The sequence below is a fragment of the Acanthochromis polyacanthus genome, chromosome 7, assembly GCF_021347895.1.
Source record: "Acanthochromis polyacanthus isolate Apoly-LR-REF ecotype Palm Island chromosome 7, KAUST_Apoly_ChrSc, whole genome shotgun sequence".
NCBI classification, from domain to species: domain Eukaryota; kingdom Metazoa; phylum Chordata; class Actinopteri; family Pomacentridae; genus Acanthochromis; species Acanthochromis polyacanthus.
Window position 1 is genome coordinate 25821426 of NC_067119.1, and position 21520 is coordinate 25842945.

The window sequence follows — 21520 nt, forward strand, 5'->3', positions numbered from 1 at the left end:
TAAGAATAGCTGATCTACATGCTGCTGAATGAAGTGTCGGTTTTCAGCGCAAACTCCTCCTCTACGGACGGGCTGCGCTTTTCTTCCACTTGAACAACCAAGTAGTTTTCAGAGCGCATTCCCCGGCAGCAATGTGGAGGGAAAGGCCGAGCACGTCCAGCTGATCGTTTTACACTTTTATTGCGTTGTGTTTTTCTTTCTCTTTTGTTTTGTTTTACAGTTATGAACTTTGCGTTTGTCGAGGAAGACAACAGATCGTCGGCTCTAGTGGGAAACCGTGTTGTTGTTTTTTTTCTCCTCCTTTTTTTTTCGCAACTTGAGCCATTGTTTTCTCACACATGGATATTAGGAGATGAAATCGGACATGTTGCTTGTTGTTGAGTAACCTCTTGGCTGGCCTGGGCTGTAGTTTTCTGTGGGCTCCTGGCTCTTGTAGGAGGAGAGAAAGTCCCCAATTCCTCAGCAGCACGAAAAAGTAGAGACACACAGGGACCACAAGTTGTCCACAAGCTGCGAAGGAGGCGAAACTTTGCCAAGTTGCTGCGCATCCGGCCGCCGACGCCAAAATATTCATCGATATTTTTCTTCCCTCAGCGTCGCAACTTGTAAACTGTGGATTATTAACGCCATGGACTAGGAGATGAGAGGATGAAAAAATATGAGTTTTGAAACATGAACGTTTTCTTGTAGTTAGTTTCCTGCTCCAAGAAGTGGCTCGTTTTGGACTACACTGATCTGATAAAAAAAAAAAAACTCGTTTGTTCGTGCGTAATTTTTTTCCTCCTTTCTCTCGATTCTGTCCACTTGCTGTGCGAAAATGCCTCAGTTAAACGGAGGTGGTGGGGATGATTTGGGGGCCAACGATGAAATGATCTCGTTTAAAGACGAGGGGGAACAGGAGGAAAAGATATCCGAGAATGTATCCGCGGAAAGGGATTTGGATGATGTGAAATCCTCCTTAGTGAACGAGTCGGAAAACAACAGCAGCTCGTCAGACTCGGAGGTAAGCACGCTGCAACATTTGGTACAAAAAAACACGCTCTGCACGGTGCGCAGCATTAACACAAATGTAATTTAATGGTGTTGAAAGTTTCAATAGTTTCTTCCCCCTCCGTGTTGTGTGTTCATTCTCTCTTGTAGCAAACAGAGAGGCGCCCCCAAACCAGACCAGACTCAGAAAGTTATGAGAAAACAAGAGACTACTTCAGTGAAGGTAAACGAATAATACAACAACAACAACAACAAAAAAACATCCTCAGTGTTTTGAAATACTAGGAATAATGCCGCTTTGCTGCTTTAAATGAACTCTGATCAACGACTTTTTTTCCTTTTTACGCCTGCAGCACTGAGAAGACAGCAAGATGGTGGCTTTTTTAAGAGTCCTCACTATCCAGGCTACCCGTTTCTTATGATCCCAGACCTCACCAATCCGTATCTATCCAACGGTTCACTGTCTCCCAGTGCAAGAACAGTAAGTGTCCCCGTGGATGTGTCCACTCTGTCTGCTCTCCCTTTTCTTTATTCTGTCACACTCTGCAGAAAACTTTGGCCGTGCGTAAAAGTTCCTTGTGCACTGCCAGACCGCCATATTCCCTCCGAGTGGCCTCTCAAGGAGTACTAACTACTTCTTTGTTCTTTTTGAGGATATAAATTTCTCCCTGCCACCCACCCCTGTGCAAAGCTCTGCATGTGGCAATTTCCCATTTGGCACAAAACTCACTTATTCTTTTAATATTTGGATTAATTTATGTCAAATCCTTACCGAAAAACACACTGCGGTGCTCAGAGTGGATCTTCACTTTGTAGTGACCTCCTCTCACTAAAGCTGATTTCCTTTCACTATGATTCTCCTATAGGGGCTTAAATTTCACTGTATAGAAGCTTAAATGCACTTTAAGTGTTTTAAAGAAGGCCTACTCCCTCTGGATTGCTTTCCGTTTTGTACACAGTGTGGCATTTCTTTCATATGCAGGCCACTCACTCTCCTCTGGGTGTATTTTAAACCCCACATGCTCAGTTGCTCTGCATAAAGAGGGTAAAAGGCTGTTCCTGAAGCCATATCCTACAGTAACGACAATGTAATACCTCGCTGTGACACACAGACGGGAGGCATTTTGCTGCCGTGTCCATGACAGACGTTGTCCAGAGACTTTTAGATAAGGTTGACAGTCTCAAGCAAGTGTTGTTGATGCAGAGTTTGCAGTCATGCGTTTACTTGTTGCATGGTGGCTCAGACTGGTTGTTGGCAAAGTTGGCTTCGAGTGTTAAATAACAAATGTTGCACTGGTTTGTTTTGTTGCATTAATATTCTTCCACTTTATATGTTTTGTGTCTATAAATACCACATTTTTAACATTGTAGTGGTTGAAAGCTATATTTTCACATTAGTTACCAACGTATGGAGATCACTAATGAAGACACGAGAAGTTTGAAGAACTTGTTCCGTGCAGTGACAGTGACCAGTCAATTTGAACCAACAATATTTGCAAGTATTCAACGCAATTTAAATGGGCCTGCGTAAACTTCCTTGAAATAATCCCTGCTGGAGAGCTGTGTTCCTTCGAGCTCGTCCATCCCCCAAGCCTTGTCGCCCCACCACCACCACCACCACCAAAAAAAACAAGTACTTTCGTTAAGGCCTGGCAGGCATCTGACTGAAAAGACCCCCCTACTCTCCCACCCACCTCCCTCTCCCCCCTTTCTGTCTCCTTTTCACTGTTCCAGGCCCACTCCCCTCGCCTCCCTGTACCTTCCATTCAATTAGAAAGGCGTTAGTTGACCATTGTTATTCTGAGCAGCCTTGATGGCTTCATTGGAGGTCTCCATTGGGGCTCATTAACTAAATGGCTACTCTCCTCACACTATCCGATTCATGCCACCTTGTAGTTCGTCTGTCTCGTTGTTTTTTGGCCACCGGAATTTCGCAGGAATAACGTGATCAAGACGAGATAAACACGCTTGAGTTGTAGTATTTTGTGTTTTTTTTCCCCTAAAGGACTTTTGCAGGTAGATGTTTCTGTTGCAGTTAAGTAACATACCTAACAGATAAAAGTAATCAACTGAAATCTACTTCTTGTGTCTGCTTTGTTCTGTCTTTAGTCTTTGCTATGAAAAACTCTCACTTCCTCGTGTTTTCAGCCAGGAAAACAAAGTTGAAAATTAAAACGCCTGCTCTTGTTGCTTGAGGAAAAGCAACGGATATTTGGAGGGGGGGTTTAAATTGGGAGGTATAATCCTCCATATCAGGAAAAGAAAAGAGAAGAATGGGGTCAATGGGACAGAGAGAGCTGACTGTGTCAATCATCACTGTGGCAGAAAACAAGCAGCCAGACAATGGCTGGCATACTTAGCAGTCGCCTTAAGGTCTCCATATTGCTCTGTGCTCATGGCTCCCTGTGCCTGCACTGAATGTGATTGATGAGAGCCTCAACTTTAAAAGTCCTTTTTTAGGCTTCGCATTCTGGGAGTTTGGTTTGTTTACACCTGTGGATGAAGTTCAGTGCAGTTAGATTTGACTGACTGATATTTACCAGCAGCCTGCACTACGTCTGACCAGCAATTTAGTTAAACAAATGAGCTCTACGGTTACATTTATCATGCATCATCATTCTGCAGAAAATGCTGATAGGCTTGATAGATGAAATATGGCCACAGGGTAACTGAATTTATGCTGCCACCTCTCTTGTTTGGAGATGCAAACAATCCTGGTGCCTGCAAACACTTTGTGACATTGTGTGGCTTGGAAAGCCCTGCTGGGACTGACAGATTTGTTTTATAAGTGTGGAGTGGTATGTGGTTGTACTTGTGCTGCATGAGGCACAGTAAAGTTATGTCTCTGAAACACTAACAGATCGTAATGATTGATACCAGGCAACAAAATCCACTATTTTCATTTCTACATGGAGAGCTGCAGTTACTGAACTCGTAAGCGTAATGTAAATATTTCTTTAGCTACACATGTATGAGAGGCATTCATTTTTGCATTTCCTGCATGTGTCCATGTACAACTCCCCCTTCTGGTGTGACACCACAGCACTTTTGTGTAACAATAAACTATCTGAAGCAGTATAACCCGTATATAAGAGATATTACGTGTTGCTCAAGAGTTATAATGCAGTAATTTTACTCCGCAATGTGCTACATGATGAAGGATTTGAGTCGCGAACTTTAAGAAAAAAATTTGGATGTGGCAACCCTATCATGAGCAATGAGAGACAGGCCTACATGGGATCAGCACAGAGTTCCCCTGAGGGCCAAGCATAACTGATTTAAAGCCTGCTCAGCGCTGACATTCCGCTGTAATCCACCGAGAGCTGAGGAGGAGGTTTTATGTTTGCAGAGATGTTCCACCAGACTTCTGCCTGCTGTGGGGTGCAGGGCCAGAGCGTTCTTTTTTTTCTTCTTCTTCTTCTTTCCCCTACGAAGTCAGCTCGGCAAATCCAACTCATTGTTTGTCAATGTACCGATTTGCATTGTTCCTGTAGAGGCTGACTGTAGCGCCAGATTTAATTGTTGAGCACACGCTCTGCTTGACGCCACCTCTTGTCAGCTTCATCAGCACTTTTAGATAACTCTGCTCGCACATCATCATCATCGTCACTAAAGAGTGAAATGCCTCTTGTGTGTGAGAGGTGGCGAGTAAGCGAGAGCGAGGTTAGCCGCTCAAACATATCTTCATCAAATACGCAGTGGGACACTCAGACTCCCGAGCATGATTGTTGAATAGGAAAATGGTTTGAGATTGAGATATGAATGGAGAGCTTGTATAAGTCTGAACATGTCAGCGGCTACGATTGCATGCCTCTCTGACTTCTTTTTTTTCTCCTCCATTCTTTCTGCTGCTTTTGGTGCTTAAAAATGTGCAGACAAAGAAAAGTCAACACAGACATTGTCCCGCTGAATAAAAGGGCCTCTCCCTACATAAGCAAAGCCTGTTTGTGTGGAAGGTGTCTTTTCATCAGGTGGCTCATTTGGCATTTCACTCACCTTGCTGCACATGTGTGTGTATAAATGAGCAAACATGCGACCATGCGTGCTGCACGTTTGTCTGCGCGAAAGCCTGTGAGTGTCGGTGGGTCGAGTGGGGAGGAGGAGGGGTGAGGAGGAAAGAGGGGCGTTCAGGTGAGGCTGTGTGGATACTTTGCAACAGAGGGAACAGTGTGCGGCGCTCACATTCTGACAACCCTCAGTGTTGTATTCCTGAACGCTGGCGCGCAAATATTTTTTCAGCCAAGCACTGTGTCAACAGGGCTAACATTTTTTGACTAGGTTTATAGGTTTTAAAAGATTTTTCCTTCAAATACAAACACATCTACATCAATTTGGTGGCACTGTTCAATTAGAAACAGATTTCCAGCGACCGCAGAAATGCCATCGCTGGCTGAGAGCTCTTGTGCAGAGTGATTAATTCTGATAAAGAACTCTGAGGAAATTCAATTAAATTTGGCAAAAAAATAAGCTTTAAAAAGTTCAGTTAATCATGATTTAGTTTTTAAAATTGAATCTGATTACAGCATGAATTTCATCAACTGCGTGTCTCAGCAGCTACTTTTCTGTTGCACACGGGTAATCAAGGTCAGGTGTAATTAGTGCAACACAACCCAAACCAGTTTAGAGTGGTGATTATATCACCCTTAATAGGTTACAAATGTTCCACTTAACATGCATTTAAACATATAAACTACTCAGAAACAAAAAAAAAAAGAAACAACAAATCAGATGTCATGAATTTTTAGTATCTGCAGCAGTTTCCCATACAGTCTTTCTTTTTGGGGGGTTTTAGGGGATCATAAATCTGGCATTTGCATTTTCTCTTCACGCCACGGATGCTCATGCTCGCTTCCTAAAACCGCTTGCATAGAACTCTGTGAAATGGTGTCAGTCCTGGTCTGTATCCTACCCTCTCTGGTCTCTGTGGAAAGCATGAGCTGGCGTCAATTCCTCCCGCTACCCCATAGCCTGCTAGTTCTCTACCTAACCCACCCACTCGCCCGCCAGACATTAGAAATTCTGTTTATAGCGCTCTCTGGCTTCTCGAGCGCAGGGCCCATCAGGAGCATCTCAGCACCCTTTGAGGGAAGGATAACCAACATCTCCCCTCTCCAGCCGCAGACTCCCCATGTTCAGTGACATCAATGAATCCCTTTGATGTGCCAAGATGAATATGTGTGCAAATGTTTTTTTTTTTTTCTTTTTTATCAATTTATGTGTTTTTCTCATTTGCTATGTTTGGCCACAGCTACTGCGCTGTTTGCTACATTGCTTTTCCTTGTTGAAAATTTGAGTGAAATTGTGTTCAAGACATTTTGGCCAGAGGTGTACATCTCCAACGCACCTGAGTTCACACCAGAGTGTCAGGTTTTCTTGCTCCGAAGCACATTTGAGATGTGTTATTGACCGTGTGTGTTCAGCAACCTTGCCAAAACATATTCCTGTTGCGGAGTTAAAAAATTAAGGAGCTTCAAAAAACAGCAAATCTGTAGCTGCTCATAGAGGAAAACTGCTCATCGTGTCTGCACATGTCCTGAGTCTGCTGTCGAACAATTGCAATCCTCAGCGGGTGATCTCTGCAGGATTTCGCTATTCTGACACCGAAAGATAGTTGAGGTTGAAGGAAAACCAAAAATTGGCTCCACAGCTGCTAATTATCAAAAAAAATTTAAAAGTTTTTGCAGTGAATTGAGACTCTGGGAGGTGGAGACGTGTATCATGTGTTTTGTGAATAGCAGCTTAGTCATGTCTGTTCGGAGGTATTAACCTGGAGTCCTGGTTCAAAGGGGGGAAGGGAGGTGGGCCTCAGGAGCAGAGTCACACTCGAGTTGACCACAGATCTCAAGCTCCTTTTGTCAGCATTAATAGTCTATTTAACTCATCCACTAAAAGATTCTTTAAACCCAAATGTGACACACCTTCTTTGACCATGTCATAAGTTAAGTATATTTTGCTTTCTGGTCTGTTAGTCACACTAATTATAATCTTTGAAGACGTGCCTACGATTCATAATTGTTATTTTTATGATCCAGTTAGTTGGGTAAGTGACTAATTATCGAACCGTTAGGGTTTTAAATGTCAAAGCATAGTTAAAAAAGGCATTTTGCAGAGCACAACATGACATTTACGTGGCTCGTTGTGCGTGATAAACAGCCTAAAGATATTGAGGTTGCAGTTAAATTTGACAAAAGAAACCGGCAAATTCCCACAGATGTCTTTTTGTTTGGTCACTTTTCATTTTATTTTTGATCAGCTTATCATTTACTTGACTACCTTTTGTTTGACCTTTATGAACTTCACTTCAGTCAAACTCCCAGATGAGCTTGAAAATTGTCCTTCCTTGTAGCCATACTTGTGTCTAAGTGTAGGCGGGGGGGGAGGTGGGGTGACAGCTAACTGCCTGTTGGACAGTCCCGTATAAGTGTATGTGGCCCGTTCATACCCGTAACCACTACTGTTTAGCTCACATAAAGAAATGTTTTCCCTCTATAATTGTACCTTAAACGCTTCGCTCCATGCTAATAAAACGTGATTGTACAGCAGGAAGAGAAAGAAAACGCTCTAAACAGGGTTTCATCAGTCTGGTATTCTAAGCAGCTGTTTTCAGTTTAAGCACTGCAGGCAGCAGGAGAGGGAGAGAGAGAGAGAGAGCAGGCAGGAGGAGAGATTGTTGATGAGATGTGGTGGTGGGAGCATAAACTGGGGCAGATACGGGTGCTGCTATTCCTTTCGCCTGTTATCCCGAGGTGGGCAAGCTTCCAGACCTTGAGGCACTCACTTATCTGGGGGATTCTGTCTCCCACAGAGCACAGCTTCTCCTCCGTAGACCACAATGCCATTCCCTTACAGTCGCAGCCTAATCAACAAACAGCAGGAGGATATCAGATCACGCACATGTAGCATCAGTGCGGCTAAGATTTGCATCGGGCCTCGCTTCGGTTCACATGCGGGGCAGAGAAGTGCTCGCTCCTGTTAAAGGCCAAGTCGTACAGTCTGTGTGTGTCGTATCAGTGTGGTTGTAGTGGTCATACTAAATTAAGAAGTGGATGGATATCCTTCCAGGATGAGGTTAGTTGACAGCAAGTGGAGCAGCTGCTCTTCTTGTTGAAGTGATAAATCAACTTTGCTGCTTCCCACCGAGTTCGTCCCTGTAATGGCGGCGCAGGTTCGGACTGCTGGGGCGGCGTGGATCCCCTGACAGACACGCGTCACGTCAACACATTGCAACCTGCATACATGTGCGACCTACTGTACACAGACATGATCAGGTATGATGTCTGCGTGTACGTAAAAGGTTGATTGGTGTGGCTTTAACTTACACCAATGGCGCGAATCTGTCTCTTTCTCGGTTTTATATTTTAAGTTGCAGCACAAATAATTCTGTCACTCCATAATATTAAAAAATAAAACCTTATGTATACCACAGATTTATAGCTGTGACTAATGAAGTAGCTGATGAGAGTGACGCGCCATCTGCGATCTGAATTTAGCTCCGACTCTAAAAACAAGTAGTGTATGTAATGGATCGTATGTTTGACTTCATAAATCTTACAGGGAGCCTCGGGGAGTTTAAAATGCGTTTGTTAAAGTGGGACACATGTAACTCTGTGGCTACTTTTGCTAAGCTGGCCTTAAATGTGAAGGAAAGAGATGAGCTTAAAAGGAGGCATTGAAGTCAAAAGTTTGTAAGACTGTTGTTGCATCTACACCACGATTGTTTGTCTAAGATGTGTTTTTTGTCTTATTTAATGCATTATTGTAAAAAGGTGCTTTCTATTTTCATATCATATTCTCGAAAATTTACATATTTCCTAACATGATTTGTCAAATAACTAATAAATTAGTAAGTGTATGCGTTGTTTTAAGTTAAGCTAAAGCAAAATGATTTGGAGTAGGTTAGAGTTTGATGACTAATGTAAATAAAAAAACAGCTCAGATGACTGCATGTAATTATTTGCTTTATATCACACACAAACAATTTTCCCATGAGATCTAGCAGCTTGTACTAAAATTGATAACAACTTAACCTCTGGGTGCTCCTTTCTTCCCCCAGTTACCCTCATAAACCAATTGTACTTGTTAAGAAGTCACAATGTTCCGCAGAGCATCAAATTCGATTAAAGCCGAACGAAGGCACCAAGTCATCGAAATTTGTGTAGCCTCCTTATCCACAAGCAGGATTTTTGGATCCTGTTAGAATAAACAGCAGCGGCAGCAGGAACTTCTGATGGGCCGAGTTTTTTTACTTCAGCCACAGGATATCACTCCTTCCTGACCTTATCTGCTCAATTTAAAATTATGAGGTAATGTTGTTGATTAGTTATGAGTAATGGCTGTGATTGAGGGTCTTGTGCTCAGCAGACATAAGACACTCTTCACTGATAGCGGGATTCCCCTTGTGTCTGCCCTCTGATAATCAGCATGATTAGGTTTCTTTGTTCTGAGATTTCGTCATGTGATAAGCTCAGGTTGGGCTGTTGGCTAGTTTTGAGAAGTTCAGGGGAGAAATCTTGTATGAGACGACAGTGACGGACAGACAGGGCAGGGTTAGATGGCAGCTCGGCACCTTCGCTCATACAATCCCTGCTTCCATTTACTAGATGGCAAATCCCGACAAATGTGACCAACTTATTTGCTTCAAATTTAGAGTAGCTACATTAGGAAAAAAAAAAGATCTAATCAAGCCTATATGACATGGAGTAGGCCAAGGAGCCCTTTTGTTTGATTTTGTACATGGGTTGGAGGGGCTGGCTATTGGAAATCCCTGAAGCAGGCTTTAGGGGCAGGTCTGATTCTCGTGTGAAATGGGAAGGCTCTATAGCTCTCGGCTGACTTGACTGGGGCTGTATGGGTGTGTTGGCAGGGGGAGCGCCGGTCATGAATAGGGTCTTTGACTACCTCAGACTTGCCCTGAAAGGCAGGACAAAGACCCTAGGGCAACGGCTTAGAGCCTCACAGCTGAGCTACAGAATGCTTGGCCCAGTCTTCCTCCCTCCTTGCCTGATTTAAATACTACAGTGGCTTTCAGCATTCTGGCGATGGAGGCTCGCATTCACCGCAGCGCATTTACCATCAACTTTTCTCTCTGGTTTTGTTTACAGTATACTAATGCCAGACTTGTTTATGTAATCCATTGTATAGGATCCATCTGAGGTGCTGGTGAGCATGCATCAGTGACTCTCTTTAAAGCGCCTGAAGATAGACCCATGTTGTTCATATTAAGCAGAATTTATTTTGCTACACGCTAACTGTTGGCATATGTGTGTACCACTGCTAATCACAGCTCTAACCAGAGCTGTTAATTATGGAGCATTTTTTTTGCCTCACTTCTTGCAAGATGGAGATATTGGCAAGTAAAGGAGATGAAACTTGCTGCACGCATCTAATTGCTTGATTATTTTTGACAGATCTGTGTGACTCTTCAGCTTTCGAAATTTGCAGGAGGAGAATAAATAGCCATAAATCTTTTCTGCAGAGTTAATGGGGTTATTTGAGTCCTGTCCAGACACTCTCTCCCCACAGAGTGTCTAGTTTCAGATGTCACTCAGAGCTTTGTTTGCCCCCCTGGGTGAAGGGTTAGAGGTCAAGGTTCAGGGCCAGTTGGCTGAGTGGCCACAAAAGCCCAGGCTTCCCCTCAGCACATCCGATCTCTTCTTCCACACCCTGCAGCCACAATGAAGGGATCAGTTTGCAACATTTGTCTCTTCTTATTATAACCTAAAATTATTTTTGACTTATCTCAAGAGCGTAATTATAAGGGTATACTTCACAGTTTCACAGTGAGCTCATAAAACTGGCTCGACGTCGGGCTTGAAACTTTAAATTGTTACTCAGTGGAAACTTGCGTAATTATTCAGTTACAGTTTTCTGCTTTGGCTGTCCAGCTACTGTGTTGGTTCACTGTTACCACAAAACATCTTTTAATTGGCATTATGTGCATCATTTGAGAACACACATTTCTGTTTGGACCTTCTCGTCCTATCTTCTCAAGAATCGCACCTCAGCAAAAAATCTCTCAAACACACACAAAAAAAACACTTCTTGCTTTCTTTGTTCAAAACACCTCGAAACTTTCAGCCCCCACCCACAATCTCAACTTTTCTCCCTGCCCCACCACCACCACCCAAACATGTCCTCCAGCCAGGTTTATTATGCCGTTTCACGCAGACCAAAATTGCAGCTGCATGGAGAACAATCTGGAGCACATTAGCTCAGGCGCTGTGATTTATAAATTGTTTCTCAGGCCATAAATCCCTGCTGTAATTGTGCACAAGCACCCCTCTCTTTCTCCAGTCTCCCCCCTCCTCTCTCTCTCTCTCTCTCTCTCTCTCTCAGCAGCTTACAGTCCTTGGGTTAACATTTAATTGTTTGCAGAAGTGTGCAGTTTGGATTGAGTGGAAGTTTGTTGCATTGTGGCACAGAATTTGGGCTCGCAGAAACAGCTCTTTATGAAAGATAAACTTTCCTGCTTTTTGTTTTTTTGCTGTAACGCTGTTTGTAAAACCTTCTCTGTCGCGTGGTGTGAGCTGAACTTTCAAAATGGGATGTGAGCATTTTGTCTTCAGCTCCATGTTCCTGTGGTTCATGCTCTGCATTCCTGAATACTGTGTAATTGTAAGGGGCCTCTCCTAAACTCTGTCCCTGGGAATCTGATATTTACCGCAGCCCCTGATCGTAATCACCTTGCCACTCTCATTAGATTGTATTGAAACTGAAAGATAGCAGCAGCTGTATATATTGTTTTAAATGTCCGGCCTGGAGGTCTCAGTGGTCTGGTTAATGTCAAGAAGGCATTTTTTAAAACTGTAGCAGCCTCTATAACTCAATGTTAGCTCCCCAAAACATCCTTTTTTTCCGTCAAATGAGTAAAAAGTCATTTTTTCAACACTCACATAGCAAAAATGTAGAATCTCAAGCAACTGGTGCTCCCTCGCTCATGTTCCTTCTTCACTGTTTTGCTTTCAAGAGACCTGATGAACCTCGAAGAGGTAGAGGACCTCATGACCCAACCTCATCCCGCCTTGTGATTTCTCTATAGACTTTTCCTCCCACCCCAAAGACACATGTTTTGTCTGAAAAATTTATTCTTTACAAAGTTTCAGACATGTAAGGAGAGCCCTACATGTGAATTGATTTTATAGCCGGGCCTATCACTAAATCATGGTTTAGCACTCAATATCGGTGCGCACAGCAGGATGAAAATGAAGCCTGTAGATTGCAAGGAAATGACTTTTACGAATGTTTCAGGTATAAAAATGTGCTGGCAGCCTTCCAGACCTCCCTGCAGTGGGCTGACAATACGCATAACTAATCCTGGGGAATGTCACGCTAATTTTGCTGTGTCACAGAGACTAATTTTCAAAATACTTTTTAAATTCAATTTAATCTTGCTTATGATACAGTATATTAATTGGCAAATTAGTTGATTTTCAGTCCCTGAAATAATCATGTTATGCGTTTGCTTGTCTGACTTAGTCTGCTGGAATATTTTCCTTCGAAGTCGGTTGATTAAATCCAAAGTGTCTCCGTAAATGTTTCATAACTGTTGGTTAATTTAGTGGATTTCATTTCTAACAGTCCCTCTCTGTGTCCCAGAAACATACTGAAACATACCTGTGGCATTTGAATGTGTGAGTGTTTGAGCAGGACGGAGCTGCAGGAGACAGAGAGTGGAGTGAGTGGGGTTAGCAGTGGGGTGATAGGGATGTCAGGTAGTAAAAACTGAGATGAGGCAGGGCCCAGGAGTCTGCGGGGCCTGCAGATTTGCGCCTTTGCACTGGGAGAGCAAACACAGGAGGCATCTGCAGGCAGCTGTGTGTGTGTGTGTGTGTGTGTGTGTGTGTGTGTGTGTGTGTGTGTGTGTGTGTGTGTGTGTGTGTGTGTGTGTGTGTGGGTGTGGGTGGGGGCTGCTGCTGCTGCTGCTCAGGACAGGGGGTTGGGGGAGTGGAGCTGGGTGGCGGTGGTGGTGTTGGGTGGTGGTGAAGAGACAGAGGGGAGGGGGGTGGACTTGTGGAGTGAACACAATCAGCCCTCTGTTTTCATAAGACTTGTGGTATGTGAGAGCAGAAACAAATGTGTTTAATTTAGGCTCTTTTTTTCTCCCTCTTGCCTTCTCCGCTACACCCACTTATGCCCACCTCAGTTTTTCAAAACTGACTTTTTTCCCTTCAAGATGCTTCATTGCCTCTCCTGCCTCTGTCTGCTGCTCTTAGGAAGTTTAAAAAAAGACCCTCGGAAAGCTAAAGAAAAAAAAACGATAGAGAAACAATCACTCACTGTGCCCCCTTCAGAAAAAAAGACGCTTTTAGCAGACGTACTCAAATTTACTCTCGGAGGGTGGGGGTAAATATTTATCTGCAACTTATGGAAAAAAGAAGCGAGAGAGAGAGAGAATATTTTTATGTTTTTCGCTGTGCGTTTGGAGTGATTACCGCACTGTGGTATTTGCCCTCTTCCATGTGAGGGGTGCATGCTGGACTTATTATTGCCTCCTAAATGCCTTGGCAAGAAAACACTGCATTATATTGGTAACCCATGCTGTCTCCAGTCAATTTGTGTTTGGTCATAAATGAAAAATTCGGGTCTCACTTGTGTGTCATTGGCGTAGACTTGACGCACACACACACACACACACTCACTCCTAGACTTACGCACACATTTGATTTCTTAGTGGAGCTTTACAGTAAACATCCAGCCAAGTGCTGGTAACCACCTCGTGTTCTGGAGTTAATTATACGGACGTTTACAGCTGTGAATTTCAATGAAACGAGGCTACTCCCCAAACAATAAAAAGTTGTGTTCCTGCGCGAGGGAGCAAACAATGCCAGGGGACATGGAAGAGGACGATATTTTTGACATTTGAGGTGTAGCCCGTCTTGACACCAGAGCACACTGACATTAAGGGAAGCAGTTTGTGACAATTGAAAGCAGATCTCCCAGGTACGGGAAACCACATAACTGACTTCACATAATTGACTTGAATAGCTTCGCACCCTACTCTCTGTCTTTATGAGATGGCCTCGCTCTTACCAGATGCATAATTATTTTCTCCTGCGTCTAATTACACAGTGAGTTTTATGTGACTTGCTGTTGTGCTGTGTAACAAAATTACTCACTTATTCCTAACTGTAACCTCACTTTCCTTAAAGTGTCTGATTAAAATTACCTGTAAGCCAACGGGACGGACTAAGAAGCTTCATTTAGGCGCCCGTGTTTGCTCCATGGTAACACTCTAGATGCAGGAAGCAATAACTCGGGTCGGTGTCATGCCAAAGGAAGAAAAGAAAATAACCTCTGAAACAAATAATTGCTTGAGTTGCAAAAATGCAAACTGCTGCTGAAGTCGCAGCTCACTCGCTGGGATAGAATGCTAAAGAAGCTTTTTAGGAGGGTTTATCTTGGCCTTGTGTTCTCTTAATGCCATTTTATTACTGAAACAGCAGTAAATTCACTCCAAGGACTTTTCAAATAAACCCGATTTGCCGGCCAGTTTGGCCTTGTGCAGAATATACATGAGGAAGTCATATGACACCATCGCTCATTGAAGCTTTTAAAGTTGAATCTTGGAAATCTATCAGCACAACAAGTGTGTGTTTTCAGATTGTGGAATAATAAATCACCCTACATCTACTACTGTATCTCCTCTGTAGTGGGCTACTGAAACTCTAAATCTGCTTCGTATACATGAAGCTGCAGGCAACCATCTCGGAAATCTTGGAAAAACCTTGACGCTGTGTTGTTAGGGCCTCCCCAGCGATGCCTCCCCTCTTCACTCCCCTTCTCTCCCTCTTTGCACTAATAGTTCTTTTGTGTACAAGAGCATGTTAAGAGGCCAATGAGCCTGGCCTTAATAGGCCACGTCACCATAGAAACCACAGCACTCTGGATGTCTGACCTTTGACCCAGTTTTTCTACCGGCTGTGAATAAGAGTGTAGGACGACCAACCAGGTCACAATAGAAGCCCGGCAAACTGAGGGAGTGCCCCTGTCATAGTCACTTAACTTCATTCCTCTGCGGCCTAATGGACACTTCAAATGTGCTGGCCATTAGCAGAACGCTGTTTCCACTGCAGCATCACGGGCATCGCAGGTTTAATAATAATAATTATAATAATAATAATAATGCAAAGCCAGAGACGAAGGTTTAAATGTAATTCAAGTGATGAGCTGGAAAAGGGGTAAAAGTAGTAATAATACTTTAATGGGTGCCGGATTTTTGTACTTCATCTTAATTCAGTTAGACGCTCATCTGCACTGATAAAATGTCAAAAATGAAAATCCATGTAGTCACGTTGGATGAAGATGGCTAATTTACACTCTGTTTCAGTTGATTCTTGCTCTTTGGAGCTCCCTTTAAGACATAATTTCCCTCTTAACTATAGCTCAAAGTGGACTGACTATAATAGATCACAGTTCATAAAAATTAGCCGCAGCCCAGGCATACATTGCAGGTCAGACCAGCTGAGCTGCTTGTCGTTTCCCCATCAATTACACACTAATTAGCACAGTGACTGCTGAGGTTTGCTTAAGAATTGTCAATGTAATTGCCGCTAATGTTGGCAAACAATGAGGCTTAATGCAAACTTTGAGACAAGGCGGGGGCTACTTATCACGCCGCCTTTGTCCTGTAAGCTTTTAATTGTGTTTCATGCACAGATCAGGTTGAGGTGTCAAAGGCCCCGCATGAGCAGGTGATGTCGGCGGAGCAAACTGGGGAGGGACTGTTGTGCAGGGGGCCTGACAGGGTTATTGTCTGAAGTCGCTGTTCATGTGGGCTGGGGACGGTAATTAACACCTCAGCCAAACAGCAAGCTGTGTGGCCCATTTGTTTTCTGTTGGGGGGTAAAAGAAAACAATGGGGAGGGGTTCTCCACACAGTAGGTGATTGACATTATCTGCTGGGGCGATCCGTTGAGGCATTTCCTGCTGCTCTGCTATTCAGTTGGGCGAAATTTCACAAGTACCAGTTCTCGTCTGAGCTGCCGCTTTATGGATACGCTCTTTTATTTGTTGCTTGTCTGATTGTTTGGTTGACTTAATCCAATTGGGCATATCATGCAATAGCATGTAATCTGTTTTAGATAACAATGTCTTGTTTTCCCAAAGTCAAATTCTAATTATGTAATTCTTAACATTTCTATTGACTTTACTTTTTGTCAGATTGAGAGTCAATACGACTTCTCAGCGCAGCCTTTAAGTTGACAGATAGTTACTTGCAAAGTTTGGAATTTTTTTTCTGTCCCTTTGGCAGAATGTCTGACTTAGTTCGACAGCAAATGTCCAGACATCTGTCTCTTCTCCGTGCTCTGATGTTGGCCTGCAGTATGGCAACACACACTTCAGAGATGACAAAGACTCTTGGCTGTGTTTTCCTCTGCTCTGTGAGAGCAATGTAACAATTAGAACCCAGCTCTGGCAGGCCACATGCCCCAGAGCATATGTTGTATTCTCTCTGTTCAAAAAACCAAAGGGCTCCAGTGTAGCTTTTTGGAAAAATTCAGTGGCATCACTGCCACCTTTGTCGCATCTGGGTCCTGTAAAAGTAGCACATTCTACTGATGTCTATTCTGAGTGTTGGAGGCAGCAGGGAAGGCTGGAAGACAATTAGAGAGCAACGAAAATGGATCAGCTAAACTTCGCTTTAGTTACACATTTCTTTCAGTACTCTGTCCGAGTGTATTTAGCAGAGCTTCCAGCTCCCATGCGGAAACAGGCATTGCTATGAGCCCCGACCATATGTCTGTATTTGTTTCTAATAAAATAAGGGCACGTTTAAAGTATTACTAAATGTCTTGCAGTTCAATTCATATTAGTTTATCTCCTGTGTCAGTCTTTTACAAACATCTAATATCGCTTAAGCCATGGTATAACTATATGAATCATTTGAAATGTTGGCTCCTATTCCTCAGCCTTAACTTTTCTCTGACACTTACCTTGTGTTTTTTTTTCACCCACTGTAACACCGAGAAAGTTTTTGCTGAGCAGCACGGTCCACAATTCCTTTTCCTTTTGTTTCCTGAAACAGCTCATAGACCCAAACACCCTCCCTCTCTCTCCCTCTCATGTGTTAGTGAGTGGTGTGTAGCCCGAGTCTGGACTGGAGCTAATGTGACAGTGTGCGGCTGGCATTACCTGGCTGGATGTTTCACAGAGTGTGTGAACAGTTGCTACATAGGGCACACTGGCAATTAAAAGAAAAGTAGGTGCTCAGAAAAAAAGTGCCTGGGGGCATGTTCCTCAGTCCTGGCAGAAGCTGTCAAATAAGGGATGGATTGGGTGGGAGAACCGGGGTGGGCACGGCCGGGCTAGACCAAACGCTCACAATAGTGCTTGTTTCATTTGTGGAAGGACTCATGATTGACATAGATTAGACAGAGAAAACTGCATTGTTTTGGATTTTCTCTCCAGAGAGTAGCATTCATTAGGCACCATGCACACAGCCGAGTAAAGTTTCAATAGAGAGCTAGCAGCCTCTAAAAGCAACTGCCTCCTGACAGTTGTATGGACTTGGGCCCATTAGTTGGAACCTACGATTCAGCCTTGAGCAGTATAGTGAAAATGAAGAGGGCTGATGTCAACTCCAAGAATTCCCCCCCTTTTCGAAGGGAAAAAGGGTCCCCTTCCCCCTGCCTCGGTGCTCTGTTGGACCCCAGCTGTCAGGAAACAATACCCTCTGCCTGCTCCGACAAACTCATTCCTGAAAATGTTTTTTTTTTCCTTCCCTCCTCTCCCTTTTCCCCCTCCTGCTATAATGTCTTTTCCATTTTTAACCCACAGCCATCCAAGCTTCCTTCCTCCTTACAAACCCCTGAGTGATGAATGAAGTTTTAAAAATCAAAACCTGAATGCATGACTCCTCCAGTTTGCTTGTTTGTCATCATTTATCCTGCAGCAACTTCTGAAAAGTAGACAAAGCTTTGCATATATTCTTTAGCTGGACTTGTCTGTCATTTTTTAAAAAGTGTCAGACACTCTTTATTGTCTTTTCCATTCACCAGATGTTTGCAGTGGGTAGACGTCAGACGTGTTTGTGCGTAGGAATTCAAAAGTGCAAAGCTATGTAAATAACAACGATAGTACACAAAGCGGGGTGATAACTGTGGATGCTTGTTAAGATTGTGCAATTCCCCTCTGACTGAATTTATAAGTCATAATAAACTTCTGTGCCCAAAAGGCAACTTAAGTAATGAAGTGCAATATCTTCCTGCGTCTGTGCAGCATGGGCCTGGACGAGCAAAACATTACCTATAACATAAAACCCTTTTAATTGATTTGAAATTGTACCAGGGAGAAAATCCACATGCATGACAAGCTGCTGTATCCGGTATTTAAACTGATTCACAAACCAGATGGTTGAGCCGTGGTTTTGGAACTCTGGCTTCATGCTATCTCCATTGCTGGAGGACAAGAGCAAAAAAAAAAAAAAAAAGAGACAGAGGAGCAAAAAATGGTCTGCTTGTTTCATCGAGCAGTAAATCACACAAAACCCGCTCCTCTGGTACACAGCTCTGACTTGATGGCACAGCAGCAAAGGGACTGGCAGCAGCAGCAGCGATTAGATAAACAGTGCTGGAAATCTTTGTGATATACGACAAAAAAGAGGCAGAGAGAACACACAGTCCTTTATAATAACTTTGATACGCGTGAGAGAAATAGTGATACTGAAAGGAGGAGGGGCTACGCTGGGGTCGAAAGGCCAAACGAATTGAAGCGGATAGTCAGCGAGCTTCACGTCTGCAGCTCAGCCTGATGTGTGGACGGGGCTTCCTTCCAGCTGTCTCTTCCCACCTGCTCAGCGATGGGCGCCCACAGCTGGCCTCTTGTTTTTCCTTGACAAACGGCAATTTCACAGTCCTCCACCAGTCCGTTGTGTTCACATCACTCTTCCTACTCTCCCCTGTGCCAGAACACACTGTCTGACTCCAGCAGCAATGCGGGTCTCGTACAGGTGTTTGCCGGAGCTGGTTTTGACACCATCCCTACCACTTTTGCACGCTCTAGGAAAAGATGGAACGCCTACTCTCAAATTAGACAGTGATTTTTGCTCATCGGGCTCTTAGATTTTTTTTAATGCCTTTTGTTAAAATGCTGTACACCTGTGTTTTCTCATATCTGTGCATGTGTCTATAACTCCGCTCCTTTTCTCTCCCCCACAGTACCTGCAGATGAAATGGCCTCTTTTGGATGTTCCCGGATCTGCAGGCCTTAAGGACTCACGTTCTCCAACACCAGGGCATTTAGTAAGTGCACACTACCTCTCAAAGCAAAGCAAAAATGCAGTTATGTCAAGATCATTGTCACCCTCTAAACCTCAAACCAGTAGACGGGTCTGAAAGGTGTGTTATCTAAAATAAAATCATCAAAATACACATTCATTAGAGCGAGGAACTCAAAAAACTAAATAACCGGTGCATTTTCAACTTTCTGAGCTTGAATTACTCATCTGTGATGTGCCATTCGATCAGAAACCTTGACTGAATTAAAGCTAAAAATTGTCATATTTCATCCAAGTTACTTCATTTTACATGTCTCATTTAGTAATTAATTTAAACTAAAGAGATTCTGTAAAGAAAACAATAAATTCTGCGCTTCTTGTTATCCCTCACGAACTCAGCTACGACTACGTTGAGGGATTTCTCAGCTGAACTACAGGTTCCATCCATCCATCCATTCTCTATACACCCCTTTATCCTCACTAGGGTCGCGGGGGTGCTGGAGCCTATCTCAGCTGACTCGGGCGAAGGCAGGGGACACCCTGGACAGGTCGCCAGTCTGTCGCAGGGCTACATATACAGACAAACAATCACACTCACATTCACACCTACGGGCAATTTAGAGTAATCAATTAACCTCAGCATGTTTTTGGGACTGTGGGAGGAAGCCGGAGTACCCGGAGAAAACCCACGCATGCACAGGGAGAACATGCAAACTCCATGCAGAAAGATCCCAGGCCCATGAACTACAGGTTGTATTTACAAAATAAGAGACCTCTATGGAAACTAATCTGAATGTAAGTAGTAAGATAGATATTGTACGTACAGTAATGTTTTTCCCACTACTGTTAACAGCGATGGGCACTTGGAAGAAGGCTGTACATGTTGATTTGAGTTTTTTGTTAAATTTTTCTAAAAAAGAAAAAAAAAGGAAAAAAAGTGAATTCAAACTCAGGCTGCATTATGCTGCGCAAAATACATCTTTTTTTAATTATCTCTGCTTCTACCCATCGTTGTTCTGTTTCTATAGAAGTGCAGGACTTTATATTGCAATGAAAAAAAAACACCCAGAAAGAGAGTTCAGAGGGTTTAGCCACATTAAAGTTGGGTCAAAATCTGAAGGATCTGTATTGTTACTGATGATTCATGAACATTTCAGATTGCTGTATGCGCTCACTGCAGTCTGTTATCTTCAAAATTAAAGCTCGTTTCACAAATAAGTGGCTTGGTTGAAGGGTGGCATAAAAACACAATCTGTGGTGCTGTTGTGAATTCATTAATGTGAACACCAGCAGGGTCCCACAGCCATTTTGTGGCACTAATAAGATGCTTCCTTCAAGTTATGCTCTACAGGCCATTAACTCAATTATCAAACGAATCATGTACACTTATTGGGGGAATTTGTTTGCTGCGAACCATAGAAATGCTTTAATCAAACTATCACCATAATGCGGTTATTCACGATAATCGAGTTACAGCGTGCATGCAAATCCCCGCGTTCCCATCCCTCCAAGCACAGCTTCCCACCGCAGCCCTAACCTAGCCCGCTGCTGAACACTCTGTCCGCTTGTCTCAGCCACAATAACTCAGTCCCTCACCATAAATCTCTCAGGTTTGATCCTCCTTGCCATTCAGGAACTTTCCCACACAGGTGTGAACTAGTCATCATGGAGTCTCACTCCGGTTAGACAATGCGGGGCCTCAGCAGACCTGTTTGGTTTGTGGCTTCGCTGTGGGTTGTGTGTTTGGGAAGGAAAACATGAGATAACGCGGAGCCCGGAGCATCTATCTGGCATCTCACCTGTGTGATTGTATCTGGGCGTTTTTCTGGTTCAGGAAGTAATTTTTAAATGGTGCATGGAGCAGAAAGCCACTGTCACTATGCTTTAAGCCATGAAGAGCCGTTGTGACTCAGCCTCTTGACCTTACAAATCCTGACTAGACGCGCTCGCTGAGTTTGTGGTTGAGTCGCTGGATTCTATAATCACACTGGTGCGTACGACAAAGTCCTCATTGAACACAGTCAATGGGAAATTGTGAAGTGGATGAAGTTTGCTGATGGGAATCCAGCGCTGATTTATGTCTCAATGGAAACCAATTAAATATATTTTATTAGAATAAATGCTGACCCATCGGTGACCCTGGTGATTTTTCTCTGGAACACAGGAGCGACTGTGTGAAGTTTTGTTGTTGTGAACTGATTTCAGCCATTTAGGCATCATAAGAAATGTAGGGATTCACAATTGCAGGGACGCAGAATGAAGAGAAAAGCTCCAAACAAGGAGTGCAGTAATGGTGAAAGAATTAAAGGAAATTGT

The 21520-nt window shown here is 43.4% G+C and overlaps 1 protein-coding gene across 3 annotated transcripts in view; it reads left to right on the forward strand.

The window, feature by feature from the left end:
• Positions 1–21520, forward strand: part of tcf7l1b (transcription factor 7 like 1b) — a 33165-nt gene continuing 11645 nt past the window's right edge. Inside the window, exons 1-4 of one of the 3 annotated variants that reach the window (XM_022197739.2) lie at positions 1–1003; positions 1141–1213; positions 1344–1471; positions 19146–19229. In XM_022197739.2, the coding sequence (XP_022053431.1) occupies positions 818–1003; positions 1141–1213; positions 1344–1471; positions 19146–19229 (471 nt within the window). In that variant the 5' untranslated portion in view covers positions 1–817. The remainder of the gene's footprint in view (positions 1004–1140; positions 1214–1343; positions 1472–19145; positions 19230–21520) is intronic. The other 2 variants (XM_022197737.2, XM_022197738.2) reach the window with 2 other exon arrangements.